The sequence below is a fragment of the Acipenser ruthenus genome, chromosome 3, assembly GCF_902713425.1.
Source record: "Acipenser ruthenus chromosome 3, fAciRut3.2 maternal haplotype, whole genome shotgun sequence".
Lineage (NCBI taxonomy): Eukaryota > Metazoa > Chordata > Actinopteri > Acipenseriformes > Acipenseridae > Acipenser > Acipenser ruthenus.
Window position 1 is genome coordinate 86666245 of NC_081191.1, and position 16667 is coordinate 86682911.

At 40.9% G+C, this 16667-nt stretch overlaps 1 protein-coding gene and 1 pseudogene across 6 annotated transcripts in view; both read left to right on the forward strand.

Moving 5' to 3' along the window:
• Positions 1-338: 338 nt before the first annotated feature.
• LOC117395028 (alanine aminotransferase 2-like) overlaps positions 339-16667 on the forward strand; it is a 34158-nt gene continuing 17829 nt past the window's right edge. The window contains exons 1-3 of one of the 6 annotated variants that reach the window (XM_059018569.1): positions 10735-10777; positions 11061-11123; positions 12585-12780. In XM_059018569.1, the coding sequence (XP_058874552.1) occupies positions 12637-12780 (144 nt within the window). In that variant the 5' untranslated portion in view covers positions 10735-10777; positions 11061-11123; positions 12585-12636. Of the gene's footprint in view, positions 434-4724; positions 4852-10664; positions 10778-10834; positions 11124-12455; positions 12781-16667 lie in introns of those variants that run through there. The other 5 variants (XM_033993866.3, XM_033993867.3, XM_033993869.3 and 2 more) reach the window with 5 other exon arrangements.
• LOC117395029 (protein fuzzy homolog) lies at positions 1228-2920 on the forward strand (annotated as a pseudogene).

The window sequence follows — 16667 nt, forward strand, 5'->3', positions numbered from 1 at the left end:
TCACAATAAAAAATAGATAAAGGAAAAATTGTTTAAAATGAGCAAAATTCCACAAGTGGGCCTACATTGAGGTCCTGGACTTCTTGTCATACCGTTTGCCAAGTTTCTTTTAGTACTGTTACATACAGCAGGGTTCACACACTTGCACAGACACCCTGGATCAATCTCTTCAGTGTGATGAAAGGGCCGTGCTCTTAGAACATTCTGATACAGCCTAGCAAATGTCATGATGTCACAGGGGACAGATTTCTGCGTGACGCGTGCAGCACCTGTTTTGGACCCTGGGAGACTAGGGCTCTGGTTACATCTCGAGGAGCCTCAGCTGTTCTCCTCACGAGGCCCCAAGGAAGTGTTTGGATTTTAGGTCTTAACCTTTTCCACACATGCATGCAAAAGGAAGTTGCTGGCAGTTACTTACAACATCAGCAGCAAGGTATGTACTGATTATTTATCATTGAATCTGCCTGTTATCTAATGTACAAACCACTGAGAATGGAGGTGTGTTTGAGAAGCCAGGGATAGAATGTGTTATTAGTCTGAGGGAACTGTTTCAGAGGCCTGGGAGTGTGTGTGTGTGTGTGTGAGCGCTTGCTTATATATATATATATATATATATATATATATATATATATATATATATATATATATATATATATATATATATATGCTTGCTTATATATTATATATATATATATATATATATATATATATATATATATATATATATATATATATATATAAGCAAGCGCTCACGCGCTCACGCGCACACACACTCACACACACACATATATATATATATATATATATATATATATATATATATATATATATATATATATATATATATATATATATATATATTACACATTATAAAAACAACATTGTAGCCTTAGAGAGAGTACAACGGTTTAAAAGTTCCCACGAGATAGGAAAATCTACTTTAATAATTTTAAAAGAAAACTTTCATTTTGCTTTTGTTTCCTTTAGCCCCTGAAACTTTCATTATTGTGTTAACCCCCCCCCCCCCCATTTATATTGTAAACCGATTCATTTTTTATTATTATTATATATTATTATTAATAATAATAATAATAATACATAATAATACATAATAATACATAATAATACATAATAATACATAATAATCATCATCATCATCACCGTATTGATTTTTTTATATTATTTTTTTTCCCAATGGTTTTCACACAGATAACAACGACAAAAAAATACATAAATAAAACACGACCGTGAACCAAACAACTTTTTGAACACAAATTATACATTTGTTGCTACCGCGGTTTAAAGACTACAACCCCCGGCGACCTTCGTGGAAATTCCTACAAAATGACGTTGAGTCGTTTGCATTCTGAGTCCTGTATACGGAACAGGCAGTGTTCCAGAAGGGTGCAACATGTGTGCCGTTGCTGTGAAAACGGAACACAAATTATTTTTTCATAAGTGGACAAATGTTTATGGCGAAACAAGCCAATCGGAAACAATAGAAACTGAAGTTTGTGAAGTATTTTTAGAAAGAAAAAAAAACCGACTGCAGACTAAGAATATCGGATAGACCACAGACTAGGATTTCTGCAAACAATTCTTCAACCAGACCAGATAGATAGAACATGAAGGTACTGTAAACAGTGCGACTTTTCTATTAACAAATCGCGGCATTAACCGTTTCTGGATAAGCAGATCCGTGAGCATCTAAAGCAATACAGGAAAAAAAGACGAACAAAACGGCTTTATATCTTTATGAAAATATAAATAAATACCGTACATGATACCTGTATAGTAAGAGATGGCGAACACAGAAATAATAAAAACGAATGTGGTCGAATGTGGTATTTTGTGATCCGACCAATTGTTCAGTATTAGTAGTCCTACCTTCTCATACTGAACATGCTTCAGACCAGCTCCGTGCAGCTGCTGTGTCTGATAGACAGCAGCGGCATCCCGCTGTTCTGCTGTGGGCGCGGCTCTTCAAAGCAGCTCCTGTTCTCCCTTTTTGCCTGTGAACGGGGTTCACATGTTTGGTAGCAGCCAGGACACGCAGATCTGCAGCACAGCGACAGAGGCGAGCTGGAGGGTGGTGTGACGGACAGCGTCGCGGTGAGCTCTACCTGCACCGCCTGCTGGACGACGTCTTCAACTGCATTGTGCTGGTGCTGGGGCTGGACGAGCTGAGCTGGGTAAAGAATGTGGATCGCCTGAAGAGAGACCTTCGCTCCTGCTACAGGCTATTAACTGCCTCCTGGAGTCAGGCGGTGTCCATAGGGGACCTGACCCACTGTGCAGACTGCCTGGTGTCGCCGGTCTTGGGTGTGCTGCAGGATTGCCTGGTTGGCGGTGGCTGGCTGCCCAGGAGGTCATTCTGCTCTCCATCCTGGTGTGCTCACTGGCCAGCACCAGCTCCCGAGACTGCCCCAGGGGAGCCTCAACATGCCTCATCGGCTGCTGTGTTTCCAGCTGGTCCCCGGGGTGGATGTGTGCGTGCTGTGCGGCCCCACACCCTCGCTGCAGAGTGCTGAGAGTGAGCTGGTGGATAGGTTCTGGTCCCCTCTCGTGGAGCCCCGGCGTCCTGGGCCCTGCTCCCCGCGGCATCCTCGGCTGCTCTTGATCGACCTGGACTCCAGCCGCGTGCTCTATTCAGTCCAGCTCTCACAGGACGCTGCTGCTCAAGACACGCTGCCTCCGGACAGGAGGAGGGAGCTGCTGCGCCTCTTCTACACACTGGCACACCACCAGGTACTTCGAGGGAGAGCCCCAGGAGGAGAAACGTGAGACCCAAATGGAAGACTTTCCCGCTGGCTTCTCCCACAAGCCTCTGCAGTGTTACCTGGCCGCGGCCGAGTGCAAGTGCTTCGTACTGCAGACCCCCCCAGCATCAGCTCTTCTTAATAAAAGGTTGATTTGTGTACCGTGTTGTCATTCGTGTGTAATCATGTAAAAAAAGCATGAGCTGCTACTTGGGTACTGAGGGTGCAGCTGCTCATTTGGGTTAATCAGCTAAGGGTCTGAGATGTTTATAAAGATGCATTACTGTACAGCACCATTATAAGCTGTGACAGTAATATTGATACAGACCACATTTAAGCCATGCAATTGGAGTTCTAATAACTTTCTGATTTTCATACGTGCCGTTTGAAAGATATGACTGACTCGCTGTTCATTTCAAGAGGATTGATGCTCGATTATAGCATTGTAGTGCATTATGAGACCGTTGGAGCTGTATAAAAAGACTATTAAAAAGTCTGAAATAAATAATAATAATAATAATAATAATAATAATAATAATAATAATAATATTACTTAATAAAACAGCTGAAGATGACCATTAGCTTTGTAGCTAAAAAAAAAAGTGCTGCCGACAATAGTATGATCCCCAGAACTAAATTCTGATTTATAGTTTTTTGACGATGTATTCATGTTAGAGGAGCTATTAACATTTAAACTAGTATTCTGCTGATGCTCAGTGCCAGTACTGAATAAGTAACACGCTGTTCAGCAACTGTCTCAAGTTAAAAGCTAGGCCTTTTTCCAACTGTGCAACATGAGAAGCTTATATACATATATATAAATAAACACACAACCAAGGAAGGGATTTCAGGCATTAGCCAAACTGTACATTGTAAAAATGACCTTCACAATACTCTCCATATAAAACAACATGCCTACCAGTTCAATCAATATTCTGAAACTATTAGGACATCAGCATGCTAAATATATAACCCAGCACTGACTTCTTTCTCATCACTGTTTTATAAAAATAAGAAAGATGTAAGAATGCATCTGGTAACCTCTTCCTCTACATTTCTGCAAGCCTTTCTGTTTACGGGCTTTATATGACTAACTTCTGTATTCTTGAAAATGAGATTCGTGATAAGTGTGTGGTTTTTCATAGCTCGAGAGTGCATCTGTGATCTCGGGCCAGATGACAACACCCTTGTTTTCACTTAAGTTGTTTTTGCTTAAAAAGCTGTTTTGAGCATATGCGCAAACCACAATCAATCCAGCTAAAACTGGTTCCAAACTACAAACGTCTGCTAAAAGGGACGCGCTGTACTTTTGGCACAGCAGCACGGAACGCCTACTAACACATCTCCTATGAAGGGGGAGCCAACTGTTCATTGGTGGAGGTAGGAGAGTTTCACTCCCAGTGGGCAGGCGTTTGCTCGTTATATTTATGTGTTATGGTATTTTGTTGCTTGAAGATGTCTTGACCAGGTGAGGGCGCTGGTAGATGGAGCTGACCCAGGTGGTTGTTTTCATCTCTATAGCAGGTGATCCCTCCTGAACATCCAGAAGCATTTAGAGCACATATAGACCGGAATAGGGAAAAGGAAATTGAATGTCAATAAATGTAAAGTGTTACACACCAGTCCCAAGAATGTAGAATTCAGATACCACATGGGTGGTATGGAACTGGAACAGGGTCACCAAGAGAAATGCCTTGGTGTTGTAATAGACTCGTCATTGCTGTGCGCAACCACACAGTGTGGAAAACCGATCAAAAAGGCAAACTGAATGCTTGAGTATATAGCCAAAAGTTTAGAATAGAAATCTAAGGATGAGATTGTATAACACACTGGTGAGACTGCTTAGAATACCTTTGGCCCTGGAGAGAGTCCAACGAAGAGTAGTTGAATTGGTCTCGCTAGTCTGTAACATGAATTCATCTGGGAGTGGGAATGTTGCCCAGCATGTGATAGCTAGTGGCAGGTGACCTTTTGAGGACTGATAAAGAGACCGAAGAAACAGTACCGACAGGCAGACAGGCAGAGGGTCAGACAGACATAGTCAATCGGCTATCGAGAACCTGTGACTGCGTTCCTTCCAGCTGGTAAACAGGTAGGAGGTGTATTTCACTGTGTTTATCACTGTGTCTGATCTGTCTGCTAGTGTGTATGTCACTGTGTCTGTCTGTCTGCTAGAGTGTATATCACTGTGTCTGTCTGTCTGCTAGAGTGTATATCACTGTGTCTGTCTGTCTGATCTGCCTTCTAGTATGTCACTCTGTCTCTGTGTGTCTGTGATCTGTCTTCTAGTGTGTATGTCACTTTGTTTTCTTACTTTGTGTCAATGTGCTTTCACCTGAGTTCAGAAGCTGATCTTCAATCCTAGTTGCCTGCCATAGATACATGTAATCTAGGCTAGATCAGCCAGTGTCTTCATACAAGTAAGAGCCAGCACCATCTAGTGATTTTGCTTGCAATACACTGCTGTGCACTAGATGGTGCTGGCGTTTACTAATATAAAGGCTCTTTAGCTAGCCTACATTACATATGTCTATGACAGGCATCTAGAACTGAAAAGCAGCTCCTGAACTACCTGTCAAAGCATAGCATAAAATAAGAAAATGTAATTTGAATCTACATATAGGATCTGTCTGTGCTCATGCCGTAGGGGATTTGTATCATACCTAATACCCTGGAATCAGCTATCCTATTTATTTGACATATGTACATTAATTTACATCTGTTTATTTTCATGGGTGGGTGGGAGTTTCAGGGATGGAGACACAAAGGACGAAGGAGCAAAAGGCACACAAATCAGTTTACATGCAGAGTGGAAAATCAATAGCGTTAAACCAATTCTCATGGTGTGCTGGTCAGTGTTTATGACGTGGTTCTCGTTCTCTTTTGTTTGATACTGTGGTATAGTAGTATAATTGCTCTTTACAAAAAGCAGGGACAACTCAGATGTAATTATTAAAGTGTTTAGAGATGTGTGCCGCAGGGAGTCCCCTCTCTGGTCTCTCTTGACTTCACTGTTTTTGTCTGGTCTGCCAGGATTCACGTCACTTCTTACAGAGTCTGGTAGATCAACCAGGCCTGGCGCTATCAGAACAGTGCGCTTTGATCTGAGGGTGTTGTATTTGTGTGAGTCTGTGTTTATATTTTGCTGTCCGAGCTTTTTCCATGTGAGGTTGTGTGCGACTAATATTGACTGAGAAGTGTTTCTTATTTCCCAGTGAAGGCACTAGCTCAGCGGTTCTGAAACATTCTCAGAGCGGGATCCCTTCTGAAATGACCCCCATCCCCCCCGATATACCCCCTTCTCAATATGTTATAGAAATACAGCCACATGTAGGTTTTTAATATGAAGAGAACTGTATTATTCAATTAGGTTAGACTTTCACAACATAATTCTCTACAAAATTTGCACTGCAGTGACCCGAGCAGGCATAGATAGAGATCAATAGAAATAAAGAACTCAAGTTGGTCTGCTTGTTATGTGGGTGTTTCCTTACTGCAACCCCCCCTGGGGTGTCCCGACCCCCAGTTTCGGAACCCCTGCACTAGCCCAATGCTTCTTTTAAATGTACTTTACATCTGATATATTGATTACTTGCATGGGATATACAATCACTGCCTAATTTGTAAAAGACACATAGCATTTGTAACTTTTTTAAATGTAGTATTTGCGCTCTATAATAGCGAACCAGCCATTCAAAGAACAGGAAAAGGTCTGGCTAACTTTAGGGGTGTTAATGGGTTTAATCATTTAAAGGTTAGCCAAGCGTTTGCCTAAATGTTTAATCGCTCTCAAAAATATGCAGGTCAAATAGATGTATCAGCTGTATAGTAAAGGCTAGTTTGCTGGTTCTTGGAGTTTCACATGTTATTTGTTTCTTTTGCATTGATAGATGAATACAGAAATCCAAGATTTTGTAGTTCATTATTTTTTGCATTGTTTATTTTATTTATTTATTGCCTCAGGTGTTTTTTTTTTTTTTTTCGGTTTGAGCTGGCTTCATCTGTGAAAGGTGCCTTATTAGTCTAATATTATTGTTGTTCTTATTGAAAACCCACAAGTGTCGTTAATTGTTGCAAAGTATTCAGTGTTTAGTTTTGTATGTGTTTAGTTTAGCTGGTTAGAGTCAGGGATATACATCAAAAGTATTCAGTGTTTAGTTTTGTATGTGTGTAGTTTTGTATGTGTTTAGTTTAGCTGGTTAATCTGTTTTAAAGGAGCAATGCCATCTGTTGCCAGTAGAGGGCAGTGCAGCACACAGTTCCCTTGTCTCTGCTGGGTTCAGACTCAACAGCACAGCAGTGAGACTGGGATGACAACAGGGGGTTCATACAAACGAGGGAAGATGGGTGGGGCCCTGAAAAAGGTTTACCAGGTAAATCTGCAGTTTTTTCTATGCATTTACCATAGTTTGCTATGTTGTTGTTGTTTTTGCTTACCATACCGCTCTGTTCTTTACAATGCTGACCTATGGTTGACCATGCTTTCACTGTGCTTTATTACACTTTGCTATGCTTTTTTTGTTGGAATCTTTTATAAGTTAAGGACCACAGAAACTCACTGCCTGCCTCATAACTCACACTGCCACAGCAAAAGGTCACATTTTCACATCAGCTAGAACCACAAGCCTTGACACTGGGCCAGCACAGCACAAAGGACATTATCAGGGATTGCAGACCTTTTAATGCCAGTAATGATTAATAAATCTATAATCTCTAATAATTCCCAATGCTGAGTGCAGTGTTGTTATTATGGACCCTATTTACAGGACTGTTTTAAGGAACATATTTTTAAGAACTGTTTTATGAAGAGAGTTTATAACCATCCTCATAGGTGAAACCGCGCTTTGAAAAATTCGAATAAATTAATAAACCTTCTCTCTAAAACAGTTGAGACAATGTTTTATGACTTGCAAGATTTAATTAATCTAATTGTTTTTAAACAAAACAGTCCTCAGCAAAACTATCCTTAAAGTGTTGTGAATAGTGTCTGAAATGTCAATGAAGATGTAGACTGTGTGTTTAATTTCAGGTTTATTACTATTTCTGATGCATCTTGGGTTGAGCTGGGGAAAATGGTTTCTTAAAAAGAAGCGGTTTCTTTTTTGTCCTTGCCAGAGTGTTGTTGTGTCTCAGAGGCAAGTGAGTCTAATCTCGTGTTCAGGAATAGAAGAAGTACTCCAACAGCGCTGTGCTTCCTTTGCTGACAGCAGTGTCTTGCTCAATATCGCTGGTCATTGTGGTGAGCAAGGTAATGATCCTTACAGAGGCATTACATTTTTTAGCTCATGTTTTCAGCAGACACTTGTTCCCTAACAGATGGTTGTTTTTGCTGTCTGAAGTAAAGAGCCTTTAGGTGCACGGGTCAGAGCTCCAGAAACTGAAATCTCAGTGTAAACACAGAGCATGACCAGAGAAGCTGTTACCACTGGAGAAAGGCAGCCGGAAATGTTGTAATGTCAAGGTAAAGTCATTGTAGCTGATAAAATAGTCCTGTAAACGTTCCACACCTTGCACATCCATTAGTTCTCAAATGTGCAGTTTTGAAAGAAGCACATGCTGTAGCAATCATGTACTTTCATTCTATATCATGAAGTGCTACACCAGATTAAAGAATGTTCCCGTGCCTTACTCTCGGGAAGTCGGTTACTGCTTCACTTCCTAGGTCACTCCAGCAGTGTGTTCTGGGTCACGTTGCTGGCTGAAAGCTGACATGCTTTGCAGCCAGTAAAATGCTTTTGACCCCGAAGGCACTGCTGGGGTGACATGTCTTGTACTCGCCTACCGATGTCCGCACCAAACTGCACCCAGCTACCTCCAGACCCTCATCTCTCCCTACATCCCCACCGACCTCTCCGCTCCGCCTGCACTAGAAGACTGGCTGTACCTCCTCTACATTCCCCTGCCTCCAGAGCCTGCTCCTTCTCCACCCTCGACCCGCAGTGGTGGAATGACCTTCCTACGGATGTCAGGACTGCTCAGTCCCTGACCACCTTCCGGCACCTCCTCAAGACACACCTCTTCAGACAACACCTGTAAAACTCAACTCTTCCCTTCTGGGCAATATAGCACTCTGCCTTTAATACACTTTAACTTGCACTTATCTGCTCCCTATGTTACTGTATTTAATCCTACACTTAACCCAATCTGTAGTATTTTGTATTTCACTTGCACTCGTATCTAACCCTGATGTAACTATCAACACTGTTATCTGCTCTTGAACTGCCCCGATATCAAATCGTACTGTGTTTTGTATTTGCTCTTCTTAGGACTGAAGTCATTGTATTTTGTATCTTGCTCTTAATTGTACTGTAATTCTTGATATGTATTTTTTGTATATAAGTATTTGTCGCCCTGGGTAAGGGCATCTGCTAAGAAATAAATAATAATAATGACCTAAGAAAGAAAGCAGTAACAGATTTCCTGGAAGACAAGACAAACAAAATGAAAATGAAAACAAATGTTTCTGTAGTATGAGTTTCTTTCAAAACTACTCATTTGAGGTTTAGATTTATAGATTTTATTTTTTGTGTTGGCTGCAGTCACGTCAATGAATTATCATGGCGTAAAAGTTTATTATTTTTCAGAATTCATTCATGATAAATGCGAAGATGGTAGCCATGTTAATTTCAGTCCTGGAGTTTGTACAACAGGGTTTCTGGTTCAAACATCCTGCCTCTGCATGTATTTTGGAAATTCTCATGTTTATCATTGTGAAATGAGAAGCTAGTGGAGGGGAAATTTCCAAATCATTTTAGTAGCGAAATCTTCATACTTCAAGAAATTGCTTCAGTAACTCTTTTTCCTATCTGTAAACAATATCATATTTTAATATTTATCACATCTCACATGCTAACCCTTATAAAAGTTTACTGCTGTAGTTTTGCCTGGTATTTTTGCAGTTTAGCCATGCTTTTCCCATGGTTATACTTCTCATTTATCATAGTTTACCCGGGCTTATGCTTTACTGTGCCTTGGTATTCTTTACATTGCCTACCCATGCTTTACCACACTTTCACTGGCCTTTATTCCTTTGCTGTGCTTTTACTATGAGAAACTTTTATAGAGGAAACAAAATACAGAAAACTGAAGTTGTCTTGAAGATGACGCTCACATTACAAACCAGATGGCTCCACTACAGGCCAGTGATCAGGTCCATTTCCACAGGTAGGGTTCCCCAGATCAAGGGCACAGTGTACAGTATATAAGGGGCAGCCTGTGAAATGTAAGGATCTGTTGAGACAGTGAAAACCTGCCTTTGTGTCTGCCAAGGCAACACACTTGTCTGTCTTGAAAAGTGTCCAGAGAAAGATATTTACAGTGAGCTGTTTGTGCAAATAAGACCAGGACACCTTGGATAAAACATACACTGCACTTTACAGAGTCAGTGTGTTTAATTAGGCCATGGGGAAAAGCATTGGGGGCAGTTGCTCATAGTAAAAGTAAAGTGTAATAAAGCATAGTAACGCATAGGTAAGCATGCTAAAACACATATAAAAAAAAAAAAAAAAAAAAAAAAAAAAAAAAAAACCTGGACCAACTACAGAAAATGCAATTCTAGGGTATGCAGCAGCTTGTCCATTTGTTACAGCACCATTCGACTTATCTTTCGTGACAGCTCACGAAATGTAGGCTTTATTGCTTGCTTGTTTCCTTTATAGTTTCGATTTTGGAAAGCGTGCTTGACTTCAGCTAATGTCCACTACGGCATTAAGCCCATGAAACCTAGCAACTTTCAAGCAGTTTTCATAAAGTAGCTAGTCAAGGTAGTTTAGGATTGTTTTTTTTTTTTTTTATCATGGTGGACACTGCTTAATAAAATGTTACCTAAAACATTTTGCACCACGAGTCGCCAGAAACAAAGCTGACTTGGCACCAATTTAAGTACCAGTCGCTCTTGAGACACAGCTGGGGGCACGGCTCTGAACGCCTGTCAGCCAATCAACGCTCAGTGTTTGTGCAGAGCAGGGTTGTGTAATTGTGTTTGCTGTTTAATGCAAGACAAGACGCTGGGCAGTCAGGTACGACCTCTTGAATTCTTAAATACAATACTCTCTTATGCTATTTCCACCCGCTTTTCTGCAGACATGTAAACTGCTCATAAAGCCCTAGCTGAAACTTGAAGTGTGTTTTTTTATATATATACTTTAAGCTGTATTGGAATTCCAAATTTAGATTTGGGCACACAGCCACTTTATTAAGTCTTGGTTTGTATTGTGATATGTTTAAAAACTCTAAACATTGAAATATTATAAAACCATATACTGTTTGTCAGTTAAACGCTAGATCTATTCCCTTATAAAGGTTCACCATTGAAAAAGCACAGCAAAGTGCAATAAAGCACAGTGAAAGCACGGCAACGCATAGGTAAGCATTGTAAAGCATCGTAGTAAACTTTTATAAGAGTTATTATTATTGCTATCGATTGTTAAATGCTGCAGTTATTTCCTCTTAAATTATTATTTTTTAACATTAGAAATACACCATAATGAAATTCAATTAACACTGCAAAGTAATCTGCAAAGTGTTTAATCTGTAGTATTTTGTATTTAATCATATCCTGATGTAACTATCACTGACACTGTTATCTGCTGTATTATTGAATTGTATTTTGTCACACTTGTACTTGCTTGAACCAAAGTCATTGTATTTATCAAGCTCTTAATTGTATTACTTGTACTGTGATACTTGAAATGCATTTGCTTACAATTGTAAGTCGCCCTGGATAAGGGCGTCTGCTAAGATAGAAATAAATAATAATAATAATAATAATAATAATAATAATAATAATAATAATAACAGTTATATTTATAAATAATATAGACTGATTGTATTTTTCATGCAGTATTCTGCTAATTACAATTTGTATAACTATCATTTTAAATAATTGTGTCATCCCTTAGAAAAGTACCGTACCATTTAGTAGAAAGCTATATAATTCTGTAGAGAAACCTGACCCTCTCCAAAAAATATATCAGAAGATCCCTCTGGTTTCTAGAAATATCTATATTTTCTACGTTTTTATACAGATCTGTAAACCTGGGGATAAAACAGCCTTCATTTAACTGTGGATGCTGCCATCTCTAGCGGGAAACACTTTTTCCAAACAATCTGAAACCATTCATGTGGAGCAATAATCGTCAGACCACTATTTATTTATAATTATCTTTTGCTATCCGCGTGTACATTTGGCGTCCCAGATTTTTAACTTAGTTTAGCAGCGGATTAGAACTATGGGCCCGATTTTCCACTGCAAGCACTTTGCCCCTACACAAAACAAACAGAAACAAACAAAACTATAGTAGGATGTTTGCCTTTTTTTCCCCCTATGTGGATCAGTGGCGATGAATGTTTTTATTTTTCTGTGGATTTCTGTAACATATCTAAAGTATTTTCAAAAGGAATTTGCCTGCGACTTATCGGTATGGGTGCAGTTTCTTTGGGAGGGCTTGCACTTTAGACGTAAAACGAACAGAGAGACATGACATTCAAGTCAGATTCAGCACTAGTCAGAAATACTTCTATTGGTCTTTCTCGCTCTCTCTCTCTTTCAAGTGAGCTTCAAACGAGCGAGCTCAGACAAGTCCAAAGGTCGCCTTCCTCAATGAACAGCAGTGCTTTTACAATTCCTGCTGCGTGCAGAGCTATTATCCCGTTGTCCTGCCGCTATACATAAACACATTATATTACGCTGTAAGCGCTCCTGTTTGCAATGAGTTTACTGCTTCTTAGAGTTGCTGACGGGGTAGCTTGTTTTAAAGTTACCATTGGAATTCTTCAGCGCCCGACATCTCGGATACGAGCTTATTCTCTGTCTCCCTGCTGCAGGCATTTCTCTGGGTTTTCTGTGGGTCATCGGAGCAGTTTCATTCAACGGAAGATGTCTGGGAACGGGGTGTTATTCCAGTCTCGGGGAAAAGTGCTGACGGTGGACACCATGAACCCCGCTGTGAAGAAAGTGGAGTACGCGGTCCGGGGTCCCATCGTCATCCGCGCCGTGGAGCTCGAGAAGGAACTCAAACAGGTATGCGCCTGTCTCTGTCTGTCTCACTCAGCATAGCTTGTGTCTTGTGCCAGTTGCTGCAGCAGCATTTATTTTAGACGCTCATGTGCTCTCTAGATACGACTCAGCTATAAATCTAGTTGCACCCAATAGGGTATTGCTGCAGACAAGGCATGGCATAGCAGACACTGAATGATATAAAAAAAAAAGGCAAAGCCAGTTCTGTGGATTTAAATATTTAGTCAGGTGTCTGTGTCCTCTGTGTCTTTGCTCAGCAGTTCCCAATGTCAATATAGTCACACAGCACAATAGCACTAGGCATCGGAATACAAGTAGTGACGAATGATTATGACTGGATATTATTCCAAAATAGAAAGGACTATTCGAATACTCTTTCATTTACATTTACTTTACATTAGATGGAACCAGGCACAAAAGTGTAATAACATATAATGGTAAAACCAAAAATGTCTTGGGAGTAAAATATACCTGGTATGCAATTCCCTATTAAAGAGAGAAGCACTCTTCTGTACAGTAAAATGGGTATCATCAATATCTTTTTGACACAGTCATTTATAAGTTATGTTTATGTGAACAAAGCTGCTTTCTACTTTAAAAAATAAAATGAACTCTCAGAACCTGGAGATCACTCCGAGTCCCAGGGCAAACAACCCTCCACTGGAGAAAGACTGAGCACTGTTTAATGGAGATACAAAGTGCGACACTGTGAGCCTTAGTTACACATTTAGCATTTAAAAGGTGACCTATCCAGTATAAGTACAGCCACCAGATAACAGGGATACAATCAATCCTGACTCTGCTGCTGACTCTGATGTGTTTGCTTTTTAAAGGCTGGCCAAGTCTTGCAGGTGTGCTACAGTGGTGAAGTACTAAAAGAAACCTAATACATTAGTATTTCCATATTGAGCACTGCTGAATGTTTTCTAGCTATAGTAATTGTGATAGTGTGCTACTCAAACAGCCCGCAGTTCAAAGTGCATTGAAACACCTTAGAACATAATGACATTTCTGAACGAGAGGAATCCATTCAGCCCTTCAGTGCTCGCCTGGTTCCTAGTACTGTACTAGATCTCGCTTTGTCAAGTTGAGTCTTTAAAGGATCCCAATGATTCGTCATCACTAACAAAAGGTCAGCTTGTGACGTCACAACAGCGGCTTCGCCACGAATTCAGAGCTCCCCGTGGCGAATGGCAGGCTGTAAAACAAAAGTAAACAAAAATTAAATGTCTCAAAGAGGAAACGGTTCATCGTGTTTGGTATAAACAGAAAAGATGATGGTTCTTCACGGGTAAATATTCAGTTCTGCTGTCGAGACATGAACGGTAAAGACTATCCTTGTCTGCCTTCTCTCATTGATTACATTGCCCAATCAGAACCATTGTCTGTCCTCTCTTTGTGGAAGCATCATGGTGTGATGGATTGTGATAAATCAGTTGTTGGGGGCTGTTACCTGGGCGTTGGCATTGATAAGCTTGGTAAGGAAGGGTTACAGTGATTTCTGATAAGAGTGCGGAATGCTGGAGACAGACATGGTAATAGCAGGGTTCATTAGATTAGTGATGAGCGGGGGGGGGGGGCTATTTAAAATTAGAGTTCATGATGGTGCTGTTGGGAAACACTACTTTAAAGGATTCCACTCTGCTTAAACATGTTTACACAGTGTGAACACGACCGGGGCACAGGGAGGTGCTGTCAGTTTACACAGTATGAACATGACCGGGGCATGGGGAGGTGCTGTCAGTTTACACAGTCAGGAGCTATTGTAAACTGCTCCGGAGCAGCTGGGTGCATAGAGCAAAGTGCAGACTGAAATCTTATTGATTTCATTATAAAAGATTGCCATTGTTAATGCATAGCGAAGTGTAATAAAGCACAGTGAAAGCAGAGGTAAGCAATGGAAAGCACAGACAGGTATGGCAAAGCATCTAAAAAACAAAAAAAAACAAAAACAAAAAAAAAAACATGGTTAACTAACCCTTATAAAGTGTTCCCACAGTAAAAGCACAGCAAAGTGTAATAAAGCATGGTAAATTACAAGTATGCATTGTGAAGCATATTAAAAAAGCTTGGCAAACCACGGTAAGCTATGGCAAACGCATACTAGAACCACAGGAAAAGCATTTGCAAATTTATTTTGCAAATTTTAGCTTTATAAGGTCATAGGATATCCACGTGATGTTTATTAGGTTGTGTTTGTGTGCTGAATGTCAGTGTTTTTGCAAAAGGAAAGTCAAACTCACTGACAACAACCTGTCGACTGTGCTGCTGTCAATAACACACGGGCTGCTTAAAGACAGAATAGAGTCTTTTCTTACCCTGTCATGTTATTTGGTTTCCAATCCTTGCTTTTTTCTGTTTTTAAAAAGTTTAGGCTCAGCAAGTTTCATAACCACAAGCCCAATAATTTCAAAATGGCCTTCAAAAAACCTCTCGCTCTTTTCCTCTCGCCCTTGCTCCCTGTCACCCTCCCCTTCTTTTCTCTCTCCCTCTATCTCTCTCCCTCACTCCCTCTCTCTTCCTCTTTCCCTGTCCCTCTCCCCCTCCCTCTCCCTGGCTGTACAGTGGAGTGTTCCTCTTGGCTGGGCTGGTGTACAGTGGATGTTGTGTTGCAGAGCTCTTTTGTTGGCCTGCAGTGTTTAGGAGTTCATGTGGTTTCCTGTGTGCAGCTGTTTCCACTCTTCGCAAATCCTGTTCTAAAGACACCGAGCACAGCCTGTATCGAGACAGTCAGGATTGACAGCTCTGCAGGACAGTGAACCACAGGCCCCTGCAGGGTCTGTTGAGATTCAGATCACAGTCCCAGAGTCTTATTCGTTTGGTACAGTATCGCTAGTGTGCTGGGTCTCAGGTGGGAGTATGTGTGTGGCTCTCCTGAACACAACTGTCCTCTGGTATAGCTGGGTCATTTCTCCCTAGTTTTATTTAAGTCGGTTTCATGTTTCAAAAAGAGGCTTTTAATATTTATATAAGCTTCACACTCTATTACTGTCTCTTATACAGTATAAATTAATATGTTCAGTGGACCCTGTCTCTCATATTAGTTGATATGTACAGTGACCCTGTCTCTTATGTCTATTAATATGTTCAGAGATCATAGAGACGGGATCAGTTGGACATATTAACTGATATAAGAGACAGGGTCAGCTGGACATATTAACTGATATAAGAGACAGGGTCAACTGGACATATTAACTGATATGAGACAGGGTCAACTGGACGTATTGGTAGTCTGCCATGGATAAGACAAGGGGCTGGAATATTCTGAAATCTGGTGTTTTGATTGGAGCAGCTTCATGACTAGTAGTAGCCAGAGCTGAGCAGCTGCGAGGCAGTGTGGTTAGGTACAAGACTTAGAGGGGTAGATCTGAGGGGTGAAAGCCTAGCTAGAGTTCATGTGGTTCTAAATCAGTTTCAGAGTTTCTCTTGCACTGGTTGACTAGGCCCAGCTCTGAAGGGTTAAGATCGCCCAGAGACTGTGAACTTTCCCCTACTTCTGTGTCATCAAAGAGCCCCGGGGAACAGGGAGTGGAGCTAAAGATTCTCCAATAGATAATGACTTGCTGGAGGGAATGTGACTAACACTACTCTGTGGGGTCTAGTGGTTAGAATTGAGGGATTGGGAGGGAGGGAGGCAGTGTGGTCCAATGGGTAGAGCTAAAAGATTGGGAGGGAGGGAGGCAATGTGGTTAGTGCTGAGTTATTGGGAGGAAGGGAGGGAGGCAGTATGGTTTAGTAGTTAGAGCTGAGAGTGGGGGGGAGGGAGGCAGTGTGATCTAATGGTTAAAGCTGAGGGATTGGGTGGGAGGAAGGCAGTGTGATCTAGTGGTTAGAGCTGAGGGATTGGGTGAGAAGGAGACAGTGGGGTCTAGTGGTTAGAGCTGTGGGAC